Source organism: Zonotrichia albicollis, chromosome 15, assembly GCF_047830755.1.
Source record: "Zonotrichia albicollis isolate bZonAlb1 chromosome 15, bZonAlb1.hap1, whole genome shotgun sequence".
NCBI lineage: Eukaryota > Metazoa > Chordata > Aves > Passeriformes > Passerellidae > Zonotrichia > Zonotrichia albicollis.
The window spans coordinates 8,934,514-8,956,170 of record NC_133833.1 but is presented as its reverse complement, the minus strand read 5'-3'; the positions used below and the strand labels follow the sequence as shown (position 1 = coordinate 8,956,170).

The following is a 21,657-nucleotide window of genomic DNA, read 5'->3' as shown; positions in this document are numbered from 1 at the left end:
GGAGCAATTTACAGAGGATTTGCAGTTGCCTGCTGCCCTCTTTGGAGGCTCTGGGATGGGTTCACATGTTTGTGGTGCAGCAAGTAAAGGGCCTGTGGGTCTGTGTGTCCTGCTCCTGTACCCCAGCATTCAGCAAGGCTCCTGCTGCCCCTGCAAGTGTTCAGGCCTCTGGGAAGGTGAATTGGTGGCTGGGGAGCAGTCATGGCTGGCTGATGTGGGCTCAGACCATGTGTCAGCAGCTTCATTTTCAATCTCAGAGCACAAATGTATGGTCTGTGTGTGAGGGAGCCTGGGCTGAAGGGTCTCCTGCTGCTTCACAGCCTGAAATCTGCTGGGGAAAACAAAACCCAAACCTTGAGATTGCTGCCAAATCTCAGTGGAGGAAGGACCTACATATACATATGTATATAATATTTATTTAAATGTTTTAGCAGAGATGTTTCAGTCTGAGGGAAAGTGGCTGATGCTTTGTGTGTGGCTGTTACCTTCTGATGCAGTATTTCCCTTTACAACTGCAGAGCAGGGACAGCAAGGGATTCTCCTCGTGTTCCTGGAAAATCAACAACCCTGTCTGGACATGCAGGCTTACAGGTTTGGGAAAACCAGCTCAGAGTCAGTTTTTTCTCTTTAGATTTTTAATTCTTGTTTCTGAATGTTGTTTTATTCAAAGGATTTTAGGTTAAAGGAAATAAAAGTATTGAAACCAGCAACTTTTTTTGTTGTTTGTTTCTTTTTAATTGGTTTGTGATTTTCTTTTTTGTTTTGGGCATTGTTGGTTTGTTTTTTTCTTTTTGTCTTCCACTCTGGCAAGTGGAAAAAAATTGCAATTGATTTCCTCTGTGCTTAGTTTCTATTGATGCTGTTTTTTTGGTCTGTCAGATGAACCCAGAGCTAAGTAATTTGTACATGCTCTGTCCTGTGAGGTCTGAGTCAGTGAGCCCTGAGCTTGGGCAGTCAGAGCTGTGCACACCATTCCCAGTGGATTGAACCCCCTCTTGTGCAACCATATCAATATTTTCCCAAGAAATATATTGCTCAGTAGTCACAAAATAAAATGAAACATTTTTTGAAGTCTTCCAGCATGTTGAAATCAAATCTTCTCAAGGAAAAACTACTGATTTTGTTAAAATGTTCTTTCTCAAGAAAGGAGAGGGGTGGCTTGGCTCTATCACAGGTCTGGATTTGCCCAGATATTGGGTTCAGATGCTCAGCCAGAAAGAGCTCCCTGTGGTTGATATCCCCAGAGATTTAATTTCTTTAATACCCTGGGATTTTTCTCAAGAACTTTACTCATAGATTTGTGAAACTTGATCTTCGTTCTTTTGCAGAATAGGAAACTACTTTGAAATCCTCTTTCTCCTCCAGCTCTGCCAGGTGCTTATCTCAGTAATTTAGGCTATATATATATATATATATATATATATATATATATATATATAAGTTTTATATATATATAAATATACTATATATATATATAGTAATATATATAGTATGTTTATTTTTTCCCCTATTTTGTCTGTCTGAACTAAAGGAGGCCCTTGAGCTGAGGCCAGGCATTGCCCTGGCTCTGCAGGACAGGCTGCTGTCACTGAGTTTGTGCTGAGCCCAGGAGCAGCCCCGTGTGCAGCTGCCCCAGCACAGCTGGGAGCAGGCAGGAAGGCCAGCAGGGCTGTGCAGGGAGCACCAGGAGCTTTCCATGTGTTTAAACTCTTGCTGGCTGTGCCATCCCTAGCTCTTACCTTCCTTTTATCCTTTGGGGAGGATGTAGTGTTTGCCCTTGGGTGCAAAGTGGTTCCCTGTGGGCGAGGGCAGAAACTGGGCAGGAAGAGGAGGTGGTGGCTCACTGGTTTTTGTTGCCTTTTATTGTATGACCGTCCCTAATCTAACCCAGATTTCGTCCAAATCACTTTTTATGTGGTTTTCTATGAACTGAAGTTGTTGATTTATGTTTACTTAACACAACACTAGACCAGTGGTTACAGGCAAATGGATTGTCCTTCTTTATGTCACAGCATTCCTCAGTGTTTGGCTAAAGTCCAAATCCTAAAATGAGAAAGGAAAGTAAATTGTGCTGGAATAATGTTTTCTAATTCCAGTGTCATCAAGATGTTCTATCTCTAATCAGCTTCTCTGATCTACTATTTCCCCCCCCTGCCCAAAACCAATTCAGCTACCAAGTGATTGAAAGTGGCAGGAGTTCCCTGATGGCTTAAGGAAATTTACACACAGCTGTAAAATTTTTTTACGTATTTTTTTTATTACTTTTTTTCATTTGTCTTAGAAAGAAATATGAAATCTGCATGCAACTTCCTAAATATTTCAAACATTTAAATAGCATATGATAATTTAGCAGTACAGTACATTATACAGTGAGATAATATAGGGAGACTTCGTATAGTGTATTTACAAATGAAAAGGTAGTTTTGTTATATTAAAAAGAGGAATGCACTGCTTAACATTGAAGTATTACATTCAAAATAATGAATATGTGGTATTGTGACTAAAACATACATACGTATTTATATGTTTGCCCTATCATATTTTTCATAAAAAGGTACCTTTTAAAGGCTTTTTTTTTTGTTGTTGCTACAAATCTAGGAAAACATACACAATAGTCTTGAAGCTTAAGATGTCTCAATACTGAAGCCACAAACTTTCTTTAAGTGCTTCAGGTGGAAAAAAAATACATTTTCTTAGTAATAAAAATGAGTTAGAAATGCTTTCTAATGCAGGAGAGGTTAGATGGGAGATGCAGGAAGCTTTGCCTTGCAGCAGGACCTCGAGTCCATTAAAGAAGAGGTACACGAGTGATGCTCACGCTCACTTGACGAGGTGCTGAGGGACCTCACTCCTGCAGGTGCAGCCACAGCATTTTAGTGGCATCTTCCCTCACTCCTGCAGGTGCAGCCACAGCATTTTAGTGGCATCTTCCCCAGCAAACTCGTCTTTGGTCCCTGCTCTGCCTGGCTGAGGTGGAGGCTGCAAACAGGAGCAGCATCCCCAGCCCACTGCCAGGGGTGAGGGCCATGGCTGTACAACACATCACAAACAGCTCTGTTTGCCTGGTGAGCTTATAAAGCTCGATTGCCATCATAGTGAAGTATGAATGAATCATAATTAAAATCAAAAAACTCCCAAAAAACTTCTTTAAAACGAAAAGCAGGTGTTTTCCTAATTTCAGTATGGAGCAGACAGGTATGAAATCAGAAGTGCAACAGGTGCTTGTGAAATCTGGAAGCCTTTTGCACACGGCTATAAAATGTAAAAACTGACCCTTGGTAAAAAGTGCTTTATAATAATATAGAATTTGTGTCTTATGTCTGCGAGAGAGAAATAATCTTCTGTAGAGCTCAGTCCTATGCCAGCCGAGGGAGTCCACTCCATTCCTTGTACCACTTCCTCTTATTCTTCATAAACCCTAAACAAAAGAAGAGGTTTTTAAACTAGGGATTTAAAAATTCCATTTCAAATAGCAATAATACAAAAATAACAACACAAAAATAGTAAAACTCCAAACCCCAGATTTTTCGCCTGTACCTGAGTAATTTAGAAAGTAATTTATTGATTTCAGCAGTCACCAGATTGCTACCTATATCCATAAAGCACCTGGGAGGAGTGTTGGACTTCAACATTGTCACATCTTAGAGGCATGTGGGGAGTGACAAACTCTACCACAATTATCTGGGTAAATAACATGAAGAAATCCACATCTACAACTCACTTTGAATGCTGGAAAATCCCTATCTCATATAAAAATGTTGAAGCTTATCATGAGCTGTATGTAGACAATATGTTCACAATATCTGTTGTTTGCAATCATATTACTCTGTTTCATTTTTCTAGATTATTTCCTGACAGCACAACTTGATGGGCTCGTCTGTCTGTGCGTTTCCTGAGGGCACAAGCCCTGGGGCTGAGCATTCTTCATCATCATGATGGCCTTATGTTAAAAGAAAAAAAGAAAGAAGCAGGGGAAGAGTGTAAATATGTGGTTATGCAACAGCCAGGGCTTCCCCACGTGCTCTGTTTGTGAAGCAGATGCAGGGAGCTGGCAGGAATCCAGGGAGATGCCCAGGGGCTGGCTGTGCCCTGCCATGGCCTGAGGCACACCAGGCACCTTGGGGCTGCAGGGAGAGGAGCCTGCTGCTCCCTGGCCTTACTTGAGCTCACTTTTGGGGAGCAAATTCCCCACCAAACGAGGAGGATGAGGGTTTGATGGATCTGTACTGTGCGTGGAGATTCTTTCTTGGCCGTGGCTGGACATGGCAGGAGTTGTGCTGCTCCCCTGATTACAGATGGGGACAGACATCACCACTGGCCATCAGGAATTCATCTCTCACTCTCTATCTTCTGCCTATGACTTAGAAAAAACCCCAACCCTCTTTACAAAGGAGAAGCTGTCAGATTTTTATCAGAAAATTATCATTTTTCTGGGAATGACACGCTAGTTAAAATTGGCAAATACCTGCGTCATCAAGTATTGATGAGGTTGAGGTGGTGTGATTGAAGTGTGGGACAGGGCTTCCCCTTTCCACCTCTCCTGGCTGCTTTTCTTGTGACTGTGTGAAAGTAGTTTAGCTTTTCATCTTGGATTTTTCCCCATAGAAGGGAGGTGAGTATGTAAATAACTGAGAACGTCAGCTGATGAATATTTTAACCAAAAATAATTACTATTTATAGTCAGAACAGCCTAATGCCAAAATAGAAGCAAGAATTGCTTGTGGCAGGAAATAATTAATATCAAGAACACCCATTTAAAATGGTAATTTTGGTAACGAAATGCATCCTCGGTGCTGGATGCAGCATTTGCCAGCGTGTGCATTTTCCTGTTTTTTCTATTCCTGAGCTCTGCTGGTTGCCTGGCTTGCCCCCAGAGTGCTCCCCCATGCATCCAGCCGGGACTCACCTGCCTTTCTCCTTCCATACCCGGTACCACTTGAGCAGCCTCACGGTGTTCTGGCGCTTGGGGTTGAGGCAGTGCTGCTGCTCGCCCCTCACCCGTGTCCACAGGGTCACACTGCAAGGCAAGGGACAGCTCACAGGGATGTGCAGTACCCCTGCTCCCACCCCCTGCCAGAATGGGTCAGGGTTTTCCACTCTGCTTTATGGCACAGAAATCAACTCAGATATTTTGGGTAAGGTCAGAGCAGCTGTTCTCCCTCAGTGCAGGGCATTGAGGTTGTACCAGATGAAAATGTTCCTGCTGGTTTAAATCAGTGGGTTTGCTCTGCCTAAGTGTTAGATATCTTCTTCTGAGCATAATTAATTTAATTTGGGCTCATTTAGGCAACCACAAGGACTTTGAATGAGGTGACAGCTCCGTTACACTCAACAATGCTTCATCCAAGGGAAATGATCAGAACAGCTCCATTGATTTTTTTTTTCCTTAATTCTGTAGTATTTTAAAAGCTTGCATGAGGCGACAGCTCCATTACACTCAACAATACTTAATCCAAGAGAAATGATCAGAACTGCTTCGTTGATTATTTTAATTTTATTCCTCAATTCTGCAGTATTTTAAATGCTTGCCATGGCAGAGTGCTCGTGTGCCCAACAGCCAAGCTCTGAGCCCCAGCATCAGCCCTGGGGGCTTCAGTCTCCTCGCATCACCACCTGACCCTGCTCTCCCTGCCAGTTTGGTGTCCCCTGACTGTCAGGACCAAGCATGCTGAGAGACAAAACATGGCAAAAGTCTTTTCATCATTTCAGTTCCCTCCTGGAGGCTCAGTGAGCTGCCACAGCTGAGGTGACACGAGGGATCTGGGTCCCAACAGGACAGCTTTCCAGGAACATCAACACCACCCCATTTTTGGGGCTCAAAATTGAGCAGTTTTTTGGTTTTCTTATTAAAAAAAACCCCAGACAACACCCAAAAACCAGCCCACAATGACAATTTGTATTAGAATTAATAATTTTCTGGAAATACCATCCATAATAGGGAAAACCAGTCACTGGTTTAACTAAAACCTTATAGCGGAATTAATTAAATGCTGCTAGAGACATGAGTATAATGATGGCAGAAAACCAGAAATACCTGTGTATACTGGAGGGCTTCTTTTATGGTTTGGTTCAGAAAGGAAGCCAAAATGCCTTGCAGACTTTCCCATCTCACCCTTCTGTTGCCTCACAAATTAAAACATGCTGCCTGCATGAACTGAACTGAGGGTCTCACCACCATTCCAATTTCAAGGTTTTACAAGGTGTTCAAATAGGTTTTTCTATTCAGTTAACCTTCCTCCCTGCTCCTCTTTTCTGCTCCATCTCCAGCTAAGGTCACAAAATGTTAAGGTGTAATTTCCAGGCTGTTTTCTGGGAGGATGAGGACTTTCTCCCAGTGCATGGGAAAGCAGTGGAAGAGCCTTTAATAGTTGCAGGTATCAGAAAGGGAAGGGTCAGTGCTCAAAATTATGGACTAACTCTGACCTAAGGGTGTCCTCAGCCAACTCCTAGAGAGCAATGAGTGATTTAGAAGGGGAGTTTTCCTGTAGCTTTGAATGATGTGAGCTTTAAGGGATTTGAGGGCAGAGCAGGGTTCCTCCATGCAGCAGCTACCTCAGCTGTTCCCTCTGCACTGGCTGATCCAGACCTTGGCTTTCGTTTCCCTCTTCTGACAGACCATGGAGGATATTTCCAGAAAGTGGTGGACAAGCTGAATTGCAGGAGAGGAGCAGGAACACCTCTGAAAAGCTGCAAGCCCTGCATTTGCACCAGAAACAGTGAAGGACACTCTGCATTTACCAGTCTGCAGTCTGCAGGAGGAGATCCATGGTTTGCCTCTCAGGTGAACTGGTCTTTCCTCAGACTGAGATGCCTTGCTTTACATCACATGCAGGTTTTCTGCTTTGGTTCTGGAGGATGGACAGCAGAAATGTTCCCAAGGCAGCCCCATGGTCCTCTGCCATTCTCAGACAGTCCCTGGTGGATGCAGGGTTTGGTGGCAGCAGGTTTGGGCACCCTGAGATGACCTGGGCCTGCTTTTGGGGATGCTGGTCTGGGGAATGTGCCTAAAGGTACTGTGGGAACTTTGCCTGAGTGAGCAGCTGCCTGGATGGGCTGAAAGAAGAGGTTGAGAGAGGTGGAGAAGGGATGAAGCACCAGAACCCACACCCCCAGAAGGATTCCTGCAGCGAGATTTGTCCCTTTGCTGCCCAGGCTTGGTGGCTGGAGTCTTCCCCCTGGTGTCTGAGTCCCTGTGCCAAAACTCTGCCCAGCATGTCCCTGCTTCCAGGGCTCTGATAAACACCCCAAATCAATCTGTGACCCCAGCACCCTGTGCCCCCACACATCTCATCGGCAGGGATGGAGGGGCTGCACCTCTGCCTACAAATACCCTGTCTCCAGGACCTCAGGGGTCCTGGCTCTGGTCCTTTCACCCCAGGCTGCTGTGGGACTGCCTTTCCTGCCCCTGGACAAAGGCACTGCTGTGAGCTCATCTGCCACCAGCTCTTCTCAGCCTGACACATCCCCACACTCTGGGATGGGGCAAAACATGGGTGGGGGTGTTCCAGAGCATTGCAGGAGAAGGAGTTAAACTTCCTTCTGTTTTCTGCTGCTTCCCCTCATTTCAGGAAACAGATACACACAATAACTGCTGGATGTACCATGAATCCTGATAGGTTTTGACTAGACTGAGAACTCAGTTTAACTGTCTCTTACCCTGTGGCACAGCTCTGCTGGGGGTTATGGCCAAAACCTCCCTAACTGCACCCCCATACCCACTGCTTCTCATTCCAACATAATTTATATAATTTTTCTGCTATATGAGAGCTTTTAAGGAGGGCAGAAGGGGATGCAGCTTTGACAACTTGTTTTGGATGATCACTGCAGCAACAAAAACTCAGCTGCAGGAATTCAGCTCCTCTGTGCCGTGTCCAGAGGCTCCCGGATAAATTGGTTCCCAGAATATTAATTTAAGTGCTTTCAGTGCTGAGTTCAGGCTACATCAACGGGGCTGGAAAGGTGGTGATGGCAGTGGGTCTGCCCTGCCTGCCCCACAGACACCTCCAGAGATGAGACAGGGATGGGACAGCTCTGTCCCAGCAGCTGTGCAAACCCTCAACAAACCTCAGCCTTGAATAGTATGGCTCAACATCTGCCCTGTCAGGCTGGAAAAGCAACTGCTCCTACATGGCTTTCTTGCTTTCCCAGATTTCTGACTGGAAGTAAAATGTAGCATTAATGGGATTTATTTCATACCCCCTGGTCACCTTCTGCTTTTGGGCAAATAACTGGAGTGGGATGCCAAGAGCTGGTGTCCCTCTGTGACATCACTTTACTATTGAAGGGTCAAAGCAAACAGAGTAAAGCTGATTCAGGCAGGCTTCTCTGCAAGAACTTTTCTGTTCAGGTCACCACCAGCAGGTTTGGGCTTCAAAGCCGTGGGTCTGGCATTCCCTGAGCTCAGCGCTGCTCACAGGGCTGGCTCTGCAGGAAGCCTGAGCAAGCTTGAATCTCCATTCCTTCTCCAGGAGCTCCCTGAGGTGCTGAGCCTGGCAGCTCCATGTGGGCACTCTGTGGTCTCTGCTGAGGTGTCTGTGCCAGGTGCATGGGCAGAGCCAGCCCTGTGGGCACTGCAGGGTGCTGGGGGGTGTGCAGCCTGCACAGGCCCCCTTGGTCAGCCACAGGCAAGGCTTCCATGGAGAGCACAATGCTGGATCCAGTCAGTCGTCAGGGTCCTGGGCTGTGGCTGATCCTGGGACAATTCTCCCCCTTCTTAAGTGGCAGAGGGCTCGGTGCAGTCCTTTGGGTTATCTGCGCTTCTGGCTCTTACCCAGCTGCATCATGTGCTGGTTGGATGGTGCTTTGTTGGGGGAATCTTATGATATCCAAACAGGACAGGAAAAAAGCCAAACCCACTCATATTTAAATGTAAAAACCCCCTCCTTTTTTAGCCAGTTATGTAAAAAATCCCTGTATCTGCCTCAGCTTGGTTACCCACTACATCAGCTTGAGATTTTACATCAGCATTGGTCCTGACTTGCAGGGACACTGCGAGGAAAGAATTTTATTTCATTCTGAGTAACCCCAGCAGGTAAAGGAGATCCCTCTGGTACAATGCAGGCTGGGGTAACTCTTCCTTTCAGAAACCACCACGGACCAAACTCTGCTCAGAATAAGCTGAGTAAATAGTTCTGAGTGTTGTATCAGGAAGCTTGGAATAGAATTTTTCCCTATTTTCACTTGAATGAATGATAACCTTTTTATTGCTTCCCATTCTGGAAATACTTATTTGATTAAAAAAAATGTGTCAAAAAATGATACCTGGGATTTTGGTCATAATTGCCCTTTTTTTTTCTTTTTTTTTTTTTTTTAATCTGATGCAGAAAATTACTATGCCCAGGAATTAGCATGCCAGGGCTTGAGGGAAACAAAGAACAAAGAAGGAACTTGCAGATAAGGTGAAGCAGTTCAGCTGACAGTGAAACAGAGAGCAATAAATGAAGGAAAACTTACATAATCATCTCTTCCACGCAAAATGGGTACCTCGGTTTTATTTCCAGCTTCCGTACATTAGAGAATCTTATTTTAGGACCTTTTCTTGAGCATTTGCACTTCACGCCTACAAGAGAAAGCATTTTCTCATGCGCCTGCAAAGCTTCCTGCATACCAAGCGTCCCTTCCCCTCTAGCCTGTGTGCATCCAGGAAAACTTCAGTTTGCTCTTTTAAGCCTTGCTGGGAAAAGATGAATTTTTTTAATGCTGTTGAGCTTAAAAAGAGATAATTTTTTTTCCTTTGGTATATCCCAGGAAAAGGTAGTGACTCTCTGGGAAATATATTTTAGAGCACCACATATGCTCTGGGATTTTCTAAATAGCAGATTTTTTTAAAGTGCACCTGCTGTGATTATATATAATTGTATTTAACAAAAGGAAATGAAAGAGTCAGAACTCGCTTTAAACTGAGCAAGAAAGTGCATGTCTGAGCTACTTTCTCATTCACTCATGTCTCACTTGGACTTTGTAGGACTTTGAGTCATTTCTCCTTGCATGGATGCTGTGGTGCAGTCTTAGCCAGACAAAAGCTGAGCATTTTTTACCCATCATTTTTGTGCACAGCAGAAAACGCAGACTGTGCCACCACCTCACATCCAGCTCTGCTCTACTTGCCCTGAAAATCACCCTCAGTTTCAGAGGAGATGCTTGAGCTCTATTCCTGAATAACGAAGAACATGGCACGACCTGCCCCACTGCGAGTTCTTTGCCTTGTGCTGAAGACACAAATGAAGACACAACTTCATCCCTTGTATTTTACCTCTCCTCCACCTTTACATAACTTGCAGCCCCCTTACTCACAGATCCCACACATCACACCTTTCCACCGTGCCGGGCATAGCTCAACCCAAGCCAGGGCTATCAAGACACAAACACAAATTACCGGAGAAGAGATTTACATGGCAATAAGCAGAACAAACCCCTTTACCTTCCGCGCTGGCCAAGCACATCGCGATGAAGAGCAGGAGCAGAGCTGCTGTCAGGAGCTTCATTGTGAGACAGCAGGTACCCGAGGAGACGCCGGGGGGTGGATGTGTGTGCTCGCCTGTCCTCGGTGCCCCCGGTTCCGCTGTCCCGGGGCTGGGTGGGCACGGAGGGCACGGCGGAGCGGCTCCCGGCGGAGCGGCGCTGCCTGCGCTCTGCCGCTGCCTTGCCTTCTCCTCCTTTAAAGCGCTCCCCGCTGCCCTCGCTGCCGGCTCATTAATATGCACAGCAACTCCACGGCTCCCTCCGCTTCCTCAGCCCGCCGGGGGGGGGGGGGGACCGGCACCCCGGGGGGAACAGCCCCCATCCCCGCCCCGAGCATCCCGCGGGAGCGCGGGCGGTGGGGCGGCTGCTGCTGCCCCTGCCCAGCCCGGACTTTCCCCATCGGCGCAGGGCTGGCTGCCGGGGAGGGTGATGTGTGCGTTTGTATGAATGGGGCTGGGAGCTGAAAACCATCCGCTTGTGAGCGCTCCAGGGATGCCCGCGCTCCGCGGAAATTCCCATGCACCTTGGAAATAAGATTTGGAGCGCTCTCGCCTGGGAAGGGTGTCACCTTTTGCCACAGATTCACTTAAATATTAATTTTTCTAGCTTTTGCAGGCTTCTAAATCTAAAGGAAAGTTCAGTGAATCAAATGGGGGAAAATATTCCAAAAAGCTTTGTTAGGTGTGTTTAGCATGTGGAAGGTCTCAGGAAATAAGCTCGGTTTATTGTTGCTTTAATGAAAACTCGAACGATATTCTGCTCCATGAAGAACAGGGTAGCAACACACGGGAACTTCATGGACGTAAATAGATGTTCCTCCTCCCTTGCAGAATCTGTTTGTGATTTCAGAAACAGCTAAAAGAGCATCTTCAAATCCAGATTCCAGATTTTTGTCTAAATGAAACGGGTGGAGATCAGAGTGAGGTCTAATCGCCTTCACAGCAGCGTACTCCAAACGCCTCTGCGGCCCCGCGGTTCCCCCAGCCCCGCTGCCCCGCACACCCATCCCCGTTACTGGAGCCGCCGAAGCCAGCCCCGCTGCCAGCCCGGGCAGCGCTCGGGGAGGGCTCTCCACGCACTCCCAGCTCCGCTTGCATTTTAAGTTTCGCTCATGGCTCGGTTCCTGCCGGCTCCCATTGGCAGCGGCCATCCCGCTGCGTTCCCGGCCCGGCTGTTGGCAGGCTGCGAGTACAGCCCTACCACACACAGCCTGCACGTTGCGCGCCGGCAGCTGCGGCGTTCCGGCCCTGGCTCCCATGCGGGACGTGCCGACATGCCGGGAACAGCCCGCCCGCTCTGCTCTGCCCTGTCCTGCCCTGTCCGCTCTGCCCTGCTCGCCCTGCCCTGCCCTGTCCTGCTCGCCCTGCCTGCCCTGCCCGCTCTGCCCTGCCCGCATTGCCCTTCCCGCTCTGCCCTGCCTGCCTTGCTCACACTGCCCGCTCTCCCTGCCCGCACTTCTCTGCCTGCCCTGCCCGCTCTACCCTCCCTGCCCGCGCTGCCCTGTACTTCCGGCCCTGCCCACTCTGCCTGCTCTGCCCTACCTGCCCTGCCTTTGCTCTCCCCTTGCTCTCCCTTTGCTCTCCCTTTGCTCTCCCTTTTCGCTCCCTTTGCTCTCCCTTTGCTCTGCCTTTGCTCTGCCTTTGCTCTCCCTTTGCTCTCCCTTTGCTCTCCCTTTGCCCTGCCTGCCGTGTGGGAGCACTGGGAGCTGCGCATCGGGGGCAAGGCTGGGAGCACCGGTTGACGTGGCAGAGAGCTTTTGGGGGAAAATACCTGTTTTGGGGTTGTGAGTGCACTGGTGCAGTGGAGCGGAGGGGGAAGGCATGATATAGTTTCTGTTGTGCTTTTGGTATTTTTGCTGCACAGCTCTAGCCCAGCTCAAGCGGCTCTCATTGCACCCTCCTAGGAATGGTTTGTGGGCTGTGTTATTAAATGCCAACAGGACTCAAGAGAGAGGTTTGTTTCAGAGTCTGGGATGAAAACAGGCAGCTGAAGGTCTCAGTTCAAACCTTTCAAATAAATTCCCAATTTCTTACACAAAAAACAACCGAACAAACTCCCCACCAAAAAAAACCCAACACAAAAAGCCACCCCAAAACCCCAAGGAGAGTACAAAAAGCTTTTTTCAGAATACTATCATCTGGTGGTGAAGATGCTTATTGGGCACGGGGCAGAAGTGGCTGAAAAGCACCCACGTCCAGAGCTGTAATCCTTCCCTGCTGCATCTTAGGGTAATTCCCTCCTTGCAGCTTTGTCTGCACTGTGTGCAGGAACAGCCTCAGGGAGAGCTGTGGTAAAGAAAAATCTTTTTCCCTCCCCCTCTGCTAATAAGAATTTGGGTGCAGCTTTAGCTGACGGCAATTTGAACTTTCCCCAAACCCGGGAACTCATGTACAGGCTGGAGAAAAATTAAAGGAAATTCTCGTGCTTTCCACAAGTGAATCCCATTTTCTTGTATGACTCTTCTCATGCTGAAAGAGCCAAGTTTATTAAGTATGGAGTGAGGAAACTGCTGGTTTAGTTCCAAATTTCACATAGTAATGAATGTATTTGAGGTGTGTGTACACATATGGTGGCTCTCACCGTGTACCCAAGCAGTTCACTGTCTTTATGCCAGGCTCTGTTTTTGACAGTAATTATTTTTGAGAGCTCAAAGGTGCCTCTTGCTTGGTGTGACAGATTTTGGTGGCCATGTACAGCTGTCTCTGACACCTGCTCTGTCTTAAAATGATGATCACAGAGGAATTTTTAGTAAATGATTTGAGTAAAAAGAAACAGATACGAAATTCACTACAGTCCTGTCCCAAAAGAAACTCTGATAATTCAGATACATTTTCTTGATGCAATCATAAGCTGAGTTGCTTAGCATACACTGGGGTGCCTGGGGTACCTCCAGCAGATCTGCTGAGCCCCATAAATGTGTTTTGATGAGCAGCCAGTGCTCCACAGGCTGTGGAGGGCTGGCCAGGTGAGCCCAGGGCAAGCAGCTGAAGCATCCCTTTCAGACCTCACAAAGCCACCCAGTCACAGAGCAATTGATCAGGGCTTGGGTTTTGTCCCACACAAAGGAAGTGTTTCAGAGCAGACACAGTCATCAGGGTCCTGCTGTTGTCCTCAGCTCTGCAGATGGGCCATGCTCAGAGAGCCGTGTGTCCCCAGGGAGCATCACTGTACCTGTGCACAGAGCGTGTCACCTGCTCATCTGGCTAATTACAGGGCCATTGTTGCTGCTGAAAGGACTCTCATTTCATCTCATCCTCTGATCCTTTTAGATCTCTAAACCAGCATAAGGCTCTCTAGCAAACCAAGGCTGAAGCCTGGCTTTGCCTCTGAGTGTGACCCAGAGGGACCAGAGGTGATTTGTCGCTTTTGGAAGGGTGATCTGTGAAATGGAGGGCAGGGATGAATGGTTGTCTCCTCCTAAATAAGAAAGAAGAGTTTTAGCAATGGGACTACGATTTGAAGCAAAATCCTCACCATTTTTATCCACCTGGAGGCTGAAACCATACATTGTTGAGTGCAATGTGTAGCTGAGCTGGAGCAGAACATTTGTGCTCGTAGACATGGGGACAACCCCCAAATGCACACTGCCCTTGGAAGGGGAAGCTACTGGAATGGGGCAGTTCATTCCCAAAATAAATAGTTGTGGTGGCAAAATGGGAGGGCTCCAGGAGAGCTGTTAACTCTGCCAGGGCAAGGACATTTGTGTCTTTGTGCTCAAACAAGATTGGGTGGGCTCCATGCCCTGACCTGATCCTAGGCGAGGCTTTTCCTCCTGCTGTGAAGATACACAACTTCCTAAGCCAGCACACACAGTGCCCTTTGGGTGCTCATCTGCATCCCAGGGACCAAGAAATACACTCTTATAGTCATCCCCATTGTTAGAAATATCTCAATAATCAGCTGGCTTTGGATATGATGGCTGTTTCAAGCAGAGGGCAATCTATGACTTGGATTAACTGTCCTTCCAAATACCATAGTGTTTCATAGAGGGAAGATGAAGGGGAGAAATCTTTGTAAAATGGCCATGAAAACTGAAGGCAAACTGTAAATGGCTCATCTGAGTTTAATGTCTAAGAATATCCCTATCAGCTTGTCAAGGAGAAGATTAAACATTAGAAGTGAAGTGGCAAAATCCCTGCGTATCATGTCAGGAATTTGGAGGAGGAATTAAATACTCATTAGAAATTTCTGCATTAAGGTGGAGGTGTACAGATGTGATGCATGTTGTATGCTTTTTTTTTTTTCTGGGTGCTGCACTTCCTTTTTTATGCCTTTTTGGTGTTGTAACCATGCTGTATGAGCCCTCAGCCCTTGCAACAGAGGAAATATAAAACTCGATTCCAAGCTTGAAGTCAGGGGTGAATTGCCTCAGATTTTGGGAGGCTGTTGCAAGCCTGCTCCCATTGTGCTGAACTTAGAGGAGGATGTGTTGCAGCCTGTGGTCAAGCCCATGTTTTCACCTCTAGCTCTAAATGACATTTTTCTTTCCTCAATAGCCTGAACAGTAGTTGTGTCATCCTTGCACGCATTTATCTATCATAAGTTGAAAGGCAAAGCTTTGGATTTCATCTTTGGTCTCTTGAAACATGAAACATATTTCAGGGAAAACAGCTGTGTTCCCTTCTGTGGAGTTTCACAATGGATGAATTCTGCAAAATAAGGCTTGTATTGTTGTTGCAGTCACTGTGTTCTTTTGATATTTTATTTTTATTTTTATTTCCATAATGAGATTAAATTCCAGACACTAGTTCTTCCCTTGGGAATAGTTTTAAGACAGCTCTCTTCCTAAACCTAAATTATTCACCAAGGAGGATTTTTTGCTGAGATGAGAACAAGGAGGTCGGATCTGGGACTGTTGTCATGGCTTGGAGCTCTTTGAAGCTCTTTGTCATGAATCATTAAAAAGAGCTGCAATAAAATGGCAAAAGGGAGAACTGGCTCTTTGTGTGTGTGATTTGAGAGTCACCTCTAGATATGCACAAAAGGATTAATCCCAACTGTGACTTGTTACATTGAGAAAATAGTAAGTTGTGTTTAATTTACCACTGACTCATTTCCTTGCATGTTACAACTTACCATTGGTTTTTTATGTGCAAGCACAGCTTACACTTTACACAATTTTGCTAATAGGCATTTCAGCTTGACTGGCTTTAGGTATTTATTTTGTGCTTAATCACACAATGAGATGGGTGGCTTTCTGTAGCATCCACCCCAGTGCTTGCTGTAATGTAGAGGGAGTAATGTGAAGGTAAGAAAGGGAATTTGTTTGATCTGACTGATTCACATTCCTGATAGTGCTGACCTAAGAAGTCTCCATGGTGTTGTAGGGGATGAGGGATGGCTGGGACAAGGATGGGGATGGCATGGGCCCTGTCCTTGTTTGTGTGTCCTCCCTGTCCCAATTGTTCTTAATTCCTGAGTCAGATGAGATCTGGGGTGAGGACGTGGTGTTAGTGCCCAGGTGTGCAGTTAGAACATCACAGCCCTGGCTAACACATCAGCAGTTGGAAGGAAAACCCTTCTTTTTGCCCCAGGATTGAAAACACAATGTGCCATCCTGATTTGCTGATCACATCCCAGTTTGTGTGGGCATAGTTTTGGGTCATCTGTGGGTTCCAGCTTTTCCAATGAAAGGCTTTAGGAGTAGAATAGGGCGTCACTGTATGTAATGAATTACAGGCAACTTCCCTCTGTGCTATTAATGCCATTTCTTTCAAAAGGAGTGGCTTTGTTGCCAAGCCATCCATATTCAAAAGCAGAGGGAACATGGAAAACTGAACCACAAGGTTCAGTGTAAAACAGCACAAGGTGTTTTATTTTTGCAAGACAATAGGACCAAATGGGATCAACGCCTGAAAAGTTTCTAATCCAGTCCCAGGTGAGTGCTTGCTCAGGTGGGGAGTGGTGACAGCAAGATCCACAAATGCTCAGACATGAGAAAACCCATTCTTGACACTTCTCCTTTCTGCAGCTTGTTAGAAATGGGCATAATTTCAATCATTTCCAGGAATGGCAGGAAAATTCTTCAGCACATCCTCTTCCAACACTGGGTCTATGAGAGTCCCTTAGGAGAGTTAGTGAGCAGGACCCTGCTGAGGTGTCCACATTTCAACGGGCGTTAATATAAAGAAAGTGAGATTGTGGGGCAGAGAGCAGCAATGCTTGGTGTGCATGGGGCCATTTACCATGAGCTACAATGGCAGGAGCAGGGCCTGTGTGCCCTCCTGGCACTCTGGGTGGGAGCTGGAGTGCCTGGAGGGTGATGGCAGAAGTGACAGCAGATCTGGTGGCAGGGACATGTTTGCTGCCTTTTGCAAAGCCCTGCAGCAAGGGTCTTTTCCCTTATCCGTTAGGAGGGCTTTTGAAGTAAAAAGGTGAAGACATAAAAGGATTGATGCATATAGAATTGCAGAGGCAGAGCCATGCAGGGTGTCAGATCCAGCTTTCTGCTGCACCTCAGGTCCTGCTTCATAACCCAGGGGTGACATCCAGGCATGGAGCTGCCCTGGGGATCCTACACATGAGGAAATGACAGGGCAGGGGTGACTGCTCTCCAGGCAGACATGATGATTACCTTGATTTATTCTATGGTTATTCTCTCTGGTGGCTTCTGGCCTCTCTTTCCTTTGGAATTGTGGCTTCATCTTGCCAAAGAACCCAACAGCCAAAGTCTGTGGGTGTGGGGATACAGCACTCGATGGAAGATCTTCTTGGCAGCCTTTGAGGGGTTTGTTTTTGTGCTTGTTCCTGGTGACTGGGAGCTGTTTACATTTGCCCACAGAGTAACCACAGCAACACAACTGCCCAGCACGAGGAATTAAAGCCATTAGCTAAAAATGATCATAATACAGTGATGAGGTATGGAGGGCAATAATCTCACAGCATCTCCTGTGGTGATGTGCAGGAGTGCCACAGGAGAGGGGTGCAGGCAAGGATGGCAGTGCCAGCACCAAGCACTGCAACACACTGAGACTGGCTTGGGCACAGAGCCACGACATCTGTGGGTGCCCATAAGGCTCTGCAGGGCTTCTCCCACCCCCTCAGTGCTTTCTGGAATGTGCAAAAATCCCTTGCAAGCTTAATGAAGCCCACTCTGCAGCAGACAGGAAGGGTGCTCCCTATCTCTGTTCATTTTCTGCTGAGCTGTGTGTTAGTAATGATGGGAATTTTTCATATGCTGATTTTTTTCCTCCCTTTGGGATAGGAAACATATGTAGTGGCTTTAAAAATAAATAAAATTAATGGCTTAACAATAGAGACTTTGAATATTTGATGAAACATTAGTAGGCTGCAATCAATCAAAAAAAGATCTTTTTCTTCTGAGTAATAAATATGTTAATTATTTTATCTACTTGGATAAAAGCTTAATTACCATAGCACTTGGGAAGTGGGAGTTGTTATGCATAGTGTTCCTAAGAAAATCAGTTCATTCTGCAAATAAACCAGAATTTCAGCAAGCAAACCAAGAGACATCCTACTGCTACAGACAAGCTGTGCAATTCTCCTGGCAGTGGTATAACCAGTAGGGACTTCATTGCTCTGAACTTTCCTTCAGGCTGCATTTGCCCACTTTTCTCAAGTTTTCCACCTGGTTGCATGCTCAACTGTGAGCATGCCTTGCCACCCATCTCTTCTTCATGTGTGGTCTGGGTGGGCTGCAAAAAGAGCTGGGCCAAGCACTCCACAGGCCCACTTTGCCAGCAAATATTCTGGAGCTCATCACTCCCTAGGAGCAGGGTGGTTTGGCCAGGCTTGCAGATCATCACAGGGAGAGAGCAGCAAGGGGAGAGCAGGGACCATTGTGCAGCATCCCCCTCCTTGTTACAGCCTGCTAACCCCTGATGGTGCTTGCATGAAGAACAGCTAAAGCACAGAAAATTCATGCTGTGCTTTGCTGCATTGTCATACCCCTGAGTAGGTAGAAGTGAACTTCTTGGGTTTTTTATTAACAATCCAAAAAGAATCCCATGAAAATGGCACATTGCAGAACTGGTGTGGTGAAGAAACAGTGGGTTTTTTGTCGTGGAAATTAAATGAGAAATCAGCTAGACAGCAAGACAGGGCTGATAAAGTCTATAAATGCCACAGACAATGATGGCATGGGGCTGGAGACTGGAAAATTGGTGGTGCAGCCCCTTCTCTTTGTGTCTGCCTTGGGTGTCCTCCCCAAATCCAGGGCTTTGCCGCTTTCACTCTCGAGGACAAAAATATGTCCGGCTTGTGATCCCTTCCCAAGGCCTTTGGCAGCCTCTCCTGGCAGTTGGCTCCTTCTGCAAAGGCAGGCAGCTGTTGCTAAAGTGATTTGGCAGCAGAAGGGGTGCTCTGGAACCTCAGTTCTGCAGGAGAAGATCAGCACCCAAGGTGGATGGGGCTGGCTTTGTGCTAGCAGCTCATCTTTAGAAGGAGAGGATGGATGTGAAGTCCTCCTCTGTCCTTCTTCATCCCCTGTCTCAGATCAATGCACTCTCCCAAGGATAATTTTGCAGAAACTCAACAGCCAGCATTTGTTTTGATGCTTCCTAAGGATTATACAAGTATCTGTCCCATTCCTGAGAGCTCCCCAGAGCTCAGTAGCTTGGAAGAGAAGTCCCAGAATTTCCTAGATGTGGATGTGGCTTTATGGATACCCTCAGAGATCAGGGTGCCTAAGAGTTAACATGATTTTCAATCAAGAAGACATTAAAAAAAGCAGAGGGAAAACAGATTATCTGTCTTCTTGCCTTGCTCTATAAGATGAGACAATGAGAGAACGTGATGAGATCAATGGAAAAAATAAAAGGAAATGAGAAATCAAAGGAATTGCTGCTTTACAGCTTATTTCATATGGTGAATTGGGAAATTTGCCCTTCAGGGGATCAAATATTCCCTTATTTTTTAAACAGATTTTGGATAACTCATGACTGCGGAGATGAAACCCGTGACAGAGGCTGGTCCCCCGCAGGGTTTCAAAAGGAAACAATCCACTTCAGGTACATTGGTGGGACACTGCTGGATGTCCCCTCCCCTGGTGCTCTCAGAAGCCACACAGAGCTGTGGCATCTGCCAGAGTGTGGCTGCCTGCAGGCCAGGAGGTCTGGGTTATTGGAGCTGCAAGTCCAGGACACTGGCACAGCCACAGCACAGGATTGCTCTCAGCCCCTCAGGGAGGCTGGGCTGCACACACCTCCCTCTCCAGGCTGGGCAAGGAGCAGGGTGGCAGATGCTCAGAAACAAGACACAGAAAAGGATCTCCATCTTATCCTTCCAGTGTTTCAGTGGTTCTTCTGGAGTCACAGCCTCATGCTTTAAAGCAGATCCAGCAGATCCCTTCTGGGACTTGAGAAAGGATCTTAGCTGTGGGCTTTGGCTCTTCATGTCCCAGGTGACTTGCCCTCAGAGAAAGAAGTACTTTCTATGAGTTTTCATTCCAGCAGTAGTTCTGATTCCTATACTTCCCTAGGGCTGTGATTTTGTTTCTTTTTTTAAAGCATTTTGCTGTGCCTACTGCATAGCTCCAGGTCATTGCTGAGCTTTGTGTGGGTCACACACTCCCTGTCTTCTTCTGCAACCTCCAAGCCTCTGCCCAGGTGGAAGCCAATGGGAAAACTCTTGTACTGGAGGCTGAAAAGGCACTTTCTGCATTCTTGGGTAAATAGGTCCTTGGGGCACCAGCAGTTGGTGGTTGGTGATTGACTCCAGCCTTTGATGAGGAAAGATTCAAGGTTTTTGCAGCCACACACTGCTGCCAAAGCCACCTCCTCTTTGGGAGCGCACAAACACTCCAGTTTTCCTCCTTCTCTGATGTACAAGCCCTTGGTCTGATGTCCTGGGACCCTGGTTGGTAGCAGGCACCTGCTGCCAGAGGCCAAGCTGAATGATTTGTCCTTGTGCTACTGTCAGAGTTTCTTGAGACTGATGTCTCTCTAATGAACGTTTACCTTCATAAATTCTTCATTAGCATTTATATTTCTTTTATTTTGCATATGTTTGCTGGTGATATTTGCTAGATTAGGCATGTTTCCCTTCCAGGTGTCTGAATGGGTTTTTTTTCCCCCAGTGGTGACTTTGGCTATGCCAGGCAGTGTCTCTTCCCCTTGGCATAGTAAACTTCCCATAGATATGGCACATTGATGACAAAGGTGCCACATTTTAGCAGCAAGAATACCTTGGCTTTAAGCTTTTGAAGGTTAAACTCCAAAACTGAAACTCCCAAAGGATACGGAGAGCAACAACAAAAAAAGCTTTTAAACTGCACTGCTCTCTGTCTGCAAGCAGTGGGTGCCAGCAGAAAGGAGGCCAGCTCCAAACAATCCCAGCCTTGCCCCACACTCTACTTCCAGACTTTGAACGTGTTTTGTTTCATCTTATACTTGAGATTCTCTGTTCTCTCTAATTGCATTTAGTGCCTGGCTTGGGAAAGGCTGTTGTGCTGCGAATGCAGCTGTGCCCCTGCTCCCTGCACAGCCCACCCCTCTGCTCAGAGCTGTCAGGTGGGACAGCTGCCTTGCAGGGGCTGTTTTTGCCAAGGAGATGTTGAAATTATTGGCCAGTTCTTCAAAGGTCTGCAGTGGTTCTTGATGTTCCTCACCGGAGCGGGGCAGCGGAAGAAAGTCGCCTGGGAAATGCTGTCTGGAAGTGAAAATTGGATTCTTTAATGCTCTTGAAGAGAAAATAAAGTTTCTAAGTATGAGAAGTAGCCCACGCAGCCTTTAGATGTGTTTGTACCCAAACAAACCCACGTTGTACCCAATGTATTAATTTCTTTGGCACGTAAATTGCTCCAAATAAGATAATGGGTAAGGCTGGATGCAGGAAGGAAAAATCCAGGACAGGTTTGCCTTTCCCACAACACTGGCCTGATCTGGTATCCATGATTACCCCAGCTGGTCAGGAGGGTTATATCAGATAAGAAAGGTATTATTAATTTGATTTGTATGTGCAGGAAAGGATGGACTTGTTTTTCTTAAAAAAGCTCTTAAAATGGTCCAGTTCAAGCTGAGGGACCATCTCCTCACCCTTCTGTTCAACCCTGTGATTAGGTCCAAGGGTATTTGAAGTTTCAGGGAGTATCTCGGAATTTTCTCCTTTGCTTGTTTTGTAAACTCTGGGTGCAGAAGCAGGAGCCTGTGTCAGCAGCAGGTGTAGCACACCTATGTGGCTTTCAAAGCCTGTTTTGTTAACTTTCATCCCCTCTGGGCTGACCTCTGTCCACTGAGT

General features: G+C 46.7%; 1 protein-coding gene across 1 annotated transcript; it reads right to left on the bottom strand.

Moving 5' to 3' along the window:
* Positions 1 to 2,511: 2,511 nt before the first annotated feature.
* CXCL14 (C-X-C motif chemokine ligand 14) lies at positions 2,512 to 10,859 on the bottom strand. Its single transcript, XM_005483601.3, has 4 exons — positions 10,421 to 10,859; positions 9,454 to 9,559; positions 4,907 to 5,017; positions 2,512 to 3,418 (listed from the first exon to the last, which is right to left on the bottom strand). Exons 1-4 carry the CDS (start codon positions 10,482 to 10,484, stop codon positions 3,403 to 3,405), a joined length of 297 nt encoding a protein of 98 aa, XP_005483658.1. The 5' UTR covers positions 10,485 to 10,859; the 3' UTR covers positions 2,512 to 3,402.
* Between the last annotated feature and the right edge of the window lie 10,798 nt (positions 10,860 to 21,657).